Here is a 6,103-nt window from a genome sequence, read left to right as displayed (position 1 = left end):
GGGGTGGATTGGCGGCGTGGTGGGGGGGGTGGCGGCGGCGTGGGCGGGCGGTTGGGAAGCGAGGCAGCGCGAGGGGGGGGGACGCAGCAGCGCGGCGCGGAGGAGCCATGGGGCAGCGAGGGGAGGCGGCGCGGTGCCCGGACAACCGACACCGGCGGCACCGAACGGGATCCCTGCAGTCCTTCACAAAGTGGCGCGTGGAGAGGCAACGAAAGCAGCCGTCCAGCGAGAGGGGAGGGAGGGGCTTTTTAGGGTTAGGTTGAGGAGGAGGTGTGGGCACGGAGAGAACGGCAGCCAAGAACAGGCTGCACCCTCCCCGGGGAGCCATGAAGGCGGTGGGTGGCGTAGCGGGGCCCGGCGCCGCGCGAGTGTCAACCTCGGCGCATTGAACGCTACTCCCCACCGACGCATTGTCGCGGACGGGCGAGCCCGCGCATGGCGCGTTTTGGGGAGCAGGGGGGCGGCAGCATGTGTGGGGTTTGTTTCCAGCGAATCAGAGGGCGAAACCTCACCCTGTGTCGGAGGTAGGGGGAGTAGGGGCGGGAGCGATGGGATGGGGGGAACAGGGCAATTGATTGCCAGGCGTCGGCCACCAATCCGGAACGGAGTAATGGGGCCATCAAGGCTGGGCTGGTGGGAGACCCGCCCGCGCGCAGCATGCAGGGAAGCATGCAAGCCGAGGTTGATGGCAACCATGAGTCCCGGCCCAACCTCGACGAGGAACCTGGCAATGGCGGGGCTCGCGACGCGGACATGGAAGACAAGGCGCGAGGCGCGCGTGGCTACCAAACGTTCGTGGGGGGCGCAGAAGAAGTACTCCAGCAAACGCGCTATCCCGGAGCGCAAGAAGCACCCGGCAGCGAACGGGGCGGAAACCCACAGAGCGCCGGGCTGGGAGAGCGATGGAAAGGCGACAGGGTCGAAGGCGACGCCCGAGAGGAAGGTTGCAAGGACACGGGCATGGAAGGAGATACCTGGACGAGGCACGGCGGCGATGACGTCTTCGTGGCGGGTAGCAGCCCGGGAGCACGCAGGTGAACCCGGTCGGCGGCCAAGCAGCGGAGCAGGCGAGCGGTGGACGGTTGGAGGATGCGGGGTGGCTCCTGCTGGGAGTGGGACGGTGGGGACGGAGGGGATTGGCCCGGCGGCGCCGGCCGAGGAGTCGCCCGGCGACTCGCGAGAGCTCCCACCCATCTATCAACTGCCGAGGAGTCGCCCGGTATTATGATAAGGATATGGATGGTGGTTAGCTTGTAGCTATAGATCTGCTCATGAGTGAGAGCGGGGCAGTGGGATAGTGGCACCAATCATCCATCTGATGAGTACCACCAAATCACGAATCTAGACCAAAGTATACATGAACAATATCATAAACTAATTGTGCAACCTTACATTACATGTGACTGTTTAGCCGGGCCTTCTTAGATTCATCACGATGGCCAGAAATATGCTGCTTTCAGGATCAACTGGGCGAAAAACTAGTTGTTGCATGCTTGCAGCTATGCAAGCTTGCCTAGTGACACAAGAAAACTTGAGAAGTTTGATGATAAAATCGGTTAACGGTGCGTCCAAAAACTGACCATGTCTTGTACAACAGACCATGGCCCAAGGAGTAATAGAAATCGAGATTCAGGACAGAAGACACTCAACTAAGCTCATCAAACAAAGGGCTGAGAAAACATCATCTCAATCAATATGTTACGGATCCTCCAGAGAAACAGTTTATAGCCACATCATACTTCATTTCAGAGCAAAATGTGTCACCAAGTTGAGTTACACGAGACGAAACTAACAGTCTGTAACTAAACTCTTCCAAAATCACCGACAAAATCTTTGGTTATAAACCTGTCATCAAACTGATAACAGACATCCACAAAGCCAGCTAGATCTAAATAGAATAGGCAACATAGCCTGCAAAGAGAAAGAGAAGCACATGTGAGTTCTCGCATTTCTGGGCATGTGATGCTTGTAAACAAGGATTGGAACTTTCAGGAAAAGAAACTACATAGTGATATCATTGAAACATAAAACACAGGTAGCAAGTAAAGATAAAACACGCTGTGATCTTAAATACATTGTATTAAGGCAACGATCCAAAAGCCCGTCTAGCTCATAATCCCTATTTCTGGATTCTAGAGTTAAGGGAACAATATGCAATCCAATGCAAGGAATAAAACATCTCAAATACCTAAACAACATAAGTATACAATGGTACAACAAGCAAATCAATCTTACTGCACGAGTGATACACTAACAAGAAATAACAAATATGGAGGTCATTGGAGGCAAGGCTGTGAAGAATTGGTCGACGAGTAACTCATCAACCAAAGCACATCCTCGTACTATGAAACCACTGCACTTTATATCGGGCCCCAACTTCCGAGCACCCCACAGAGAACCTGCAGGTATTTCGAAGCTAGCAAAAAGACCTTCCCTCAATTGGCATGGGGCCCTTGAACGTGCACAACAATCAGATGCAAAAACAGAAATAGTTCATGCCTCGAATTCTAAGGTTGACTATGCATGAACTGATTTCACAATATTTACCAACTCTGATGCCTTGGAAACACTGATGGGGGAACCAACAGGGTTATCTGGTTCAGTACATCCATCAAGTTCACAAGGGAAACAAAGACAAGTTGAATACTCCAGAGACTAATACATCACCAAGAGCTACCGAAATCAAACAAAAACGCAGATTGGAGTAAATGGTACTAGAAATGTATACAGAATAGTACAGCAAACAAATCTCACCACTCACAACATGCTAACTTTCCATGCCACGATTATAAGGGTTATGATTGAACAAGTATTGGGGTCTTTGGAGGCAAGGCTGCGAGAAACTGGTCCGTGAGAAACTCATCGACCAAAGCACATCCTCGTACTATGAGACCACTGCATTTTATCTAGGGCCCCAACTTCCGAGCACCCCGCAGAGAACCTGCAGGTATTTCGAAGCTACTGAAAGAGCTTCCCCCAAATGGCATGGGGCCCTTGAATGCATTGCACACAGCAATCAAAACGTATAACAGTCTAAGATGAAATCATTTCCACAATCTGAGATAACAAATTAGGCCATGGTCGTAGGTATCTAAATGGACAACAAACACACATTATACGTGCATAAGCCACTGAAGAATTAGTATCAGGACACATTCTACCTTCAGGTGCTGCTGGGGTACATGAAGACGCGGACCTTCTTGCCCTGCAGAACAAGAATCACCGGACAACAGATACATCAGCAAAGGGCACGACAGATCACGATGATGTGGGAAGACGCAAGCGAGCGGGGGACTCACCATGGAGGTGGCGGGGAGGTTGGAGCGGAACTGCGCGCGCACGACGCCGGAGTTGCCGTGGGGGCGCGTGACCTTGCCCCAGATGCAGCGGACGGCGGTGCCGCTGCTCTTGGTCTTGGCCTTGTAGACGTAGGCGATGCGCTTGCCGGCGTAGTACGACACGTCCTCCTTGGTGTTCACCCCCTCCACCTGCAGCAGCGACGTGCTCTCGTACTGGTTCGACTTGGACCTGCGCCGCCGCAAAACCAGGTGAGAAACTTCTGAACGACAGCACGGGTCGAGAAACGGAGAAGGGAGATGGCCGGTCACCTCTTGTAGCCCAGGATGGTGCCCCGCACGTAGAGCCTGACGCGCTGGCCCTGGCGTCCCTGCACCATTGTCGCCGCCGCCGGTGGCCGGGGAAGATGGTGGTAGGAAGCGGGAGGAGGTGGCGGCGCGGAGGAATGAACCCTAGAGCACGGGGTTTTAAAAGTTTCTGGCCCTGGATTGGACGGTCCAGATTGCGCGGCATTGGGCTAGTGATTTGTGCCAAGATCCCCATCACAGAAGCCCAAGTGGTAATCCATGGCCTTCTTGACCTTTTTTATTTCCTGTAGATAAAAGGCTGGTCCATAGGCCATAGCTGAGGTAATGGGCCAGCCTGTCTCCTGTGGGCTATAATCATCAAGTATATCATATTTGTCTCAAAAAATCAGGTATATCATATGTTTTCTCTCCAAACATGGTCTTGACCCATCCATTTTAAGAAATTTCTTATCATTCAAAAAGTGTTCTCACAGTTTTAAAAAAGTTTTCTTATCATTCAAAAAGAATGTTACATGTGTATTTGAAAAATGTTTAACAGGTATTAAAAAATATTGAAAACAATGTTTTTAAAATGCTATTAATGTATTTAAAAATTGTTAAACATGTATAAAAAATGATTGAGATGTATACAAAAACGAAGAATGTGTATGATAAAAATTAGGCATCAAAACATAAATTTGATAAAAATTGTTAATCATGCTTTTAAAAATGCTAAACGTGTATAAAAATATGTTCCTAATTTATAGGATAAATGGACAATGTGTGTGAACAAAATTAGACATATGCTGAAAAAACAGAAAAATGTTAAGGAACGCAGAAAACCAACACACAAAACCGAAAGAAAAGAAATAAACAACGATAAAAAAAAGGAGAGAATGAGAAGACCAAAGATAACCTCTAAAGAAACACCAAAAACCATAAACCCCACAAAAACCCTGATGAAAACCAACACGGGAAAAAAAGAAAGAGAAAACAACTCGCGCCTAAAAATTGCTCCTGCAAGAACCCACATAGCCTTGACCCATCCATTTAAAGAAATGTACTTTTTTTTCTCCCTGGTATGTTTTATAAGGTGCTAGGGAAAGGGATCTCATCTTCCGTTTCTTCCTACACCAACCCTTGACCACATCACTCGTCCCATTGCATTGAATTTGCTCTTTGACACCCCAAATTTCATGACTCTCAATCAATAACAAACCTATCATGTATCATCATCCTAGGAACCCCCCCAGCTAACCCAACATAATGTTTTTGCCTTTGTCATGATAGTGGATCCCGAAACGTAGGTCATGAAAAAAGGAACCCAACACAAAATCTCTAATGTATTTGCATTGGCATATTGCTTACAACCTTGTCTAGTCATGACACGTGCCTAAGAATTTCTGCAACTTATTATTTGGGGTTAGATATTTGCAATGTAAGCTGCTTGTCCTCGTTGGATCTCCGAGTAGCAGAGTTTGTAGTAGGGAGGAGAGAAGATTGTAAGAAGAGGGTGTGAAGTGAGAAGACAACGGAAATCATGTAACCTTTAGAATTATGTAGCTAGGGTTACATTAGCCCTTTGGGCACAAACAAGCTTTGCTTATTCTCCTCGATGCAAACACATGTCATTTTCTGTTACAACTTTGCTAGGATATATGTGGTTTGGGATGCGCTTCTACAATTAATGATCTTAATGGAAATTGTCGCTTAACTTTTGGATATTGTTGAATATGTATGATCTATTTTGTGTGCTTAGCCACGTTATGGTGTTCATATAGTCCCATGTATTGCTTAGTGATTTTTCTGGTGAGAAACCAAATTTTTTACAATGATCTCGAAGACCGATGTCGCTTGTGTTTGTTCCGGACATTGTGTGACTCTAGCACAGTCAATTAGTCTAGCCTCTCTTCCAAGTAAGACTTTTTCTGGACTCCCTCGAGGTCTCATTCAAAGGAAGGCATGGGAGTAATACTTTTTCTGGACTCCGCATGCGTCTCATGCGAAGCAAGGCATGAAAGCGCATCGCTGAAAATCTTGAAATAAATCTAAGAATAATGCGAGCACCAGGACTTGAACCCTAGTGGGTTGAGCATACCACTGTCCCTCAAACCACCCAACCCTAGGTTGGTTCGCAAGCAAGGCATGGTATGATCCTACTGGCGCTCACTGATTAGCCCATTTTAGTGACGATATAGTCTGTTTTCTTTCTTACATTATTCGGTATGCTAGCTGTCAAACATTAATTTATTTCCTTTTGTTCATAATCTATGTGTCTAGACTCTAACGTTTAACGATTTCGTTGGTGAAATAAAGGATAACCATTCTTTCTTGCTAAAAAAGTGGTTTAGGGATAAACACTTGAACTGAACTGCAAAAGTGTCTTACATTTCGAAACATTTTGAAACGGAGAGTGTATTTCCTAAGAAATTTCATTATTAGGTTGGTGTGGAGCTCTTTCTTTGCAAGGCCGTGCATGACGTGGAACTCTACCAATTCCTGCAAAAAAAAAAGAACTC

General features: G+C 47.4%; 1 protein-coding gene across 1 annotated transcript; it reads right to left on the bottom strand.

Annotated features, from left to right (window-relative positions):
• Positions 1-1,671: 1,671 nt before the first annotated feature.
• Positions 1,672-3,772, bottom strand: LOC123067279 (60S ribosomal protein L35a-1). Its single transcript, XM_044490150.1, has 4 exons — positions 3,609-3,772; positions 3,300-3,528; positions 3,162-3,205; positions 1,672-1,911 (listed from the first exon to the last, which is right to left on the bottom strand). The coding sequence occupies exons 1-3, from the start codon at positions 3,674-3,676 to the stop codon at positions 3,164-3,166; spliced, it is 339 nt and encodes a 112-aa protein (XP_044346085.1). The 5' UTR covers positions 3,677-3,772; the 3' UTR covers positions 1,672-1,911; positions 3,162-3,163.
• Positions 3,773-6,103: the final 2,331 nt, after the last annotated feature.

This window comes from Triticum aestivum, chromosome 1A (assembly GCF_018294505.1).
Source record: "Triticum aestivum cultivar Chinese Spring chromosome 1A, IWGSC CS RefSeq v2.1, whole genome shotgun sequence".
NCBI lineage: Eukaryota > Viridiplantae > Streptophyta > Magnoliopsida > Poales > Poaceae > Triticum > Triticum aestivum.
The sequence above is the reverse complement of the archived record's forward strand: the minus strand, read 5'-3'. Positions and strand labels throughout refer to the sequence as shown.

Excerpts from the sequence above, each read along its gene's own strand:
- LOC123067279 (XM_044490150.1), bottom strand. The coding sequence starts at position 3,676 with ATGGTGCAGGGACGCCAGGGCCAGCGCGTCAGGCTCTACGTGCGGGGC. Across the intron at positions 3,529-3,608 it reads ACCATCCTGGGCTACAAGAG|GTCCAAGTCGAACCAGTACG; the intron begins GTGACCGGCCAT and ends GCGGCGGCGCAG. Across the intron at positions 3,206-3,299 it reads ACCTCCCCGCCACCTCCATG|GGCAAGAAGGTCCGCGTCTT; the intron begins GTGAGTCCCCCG and ends CTTGTTCTGCAG.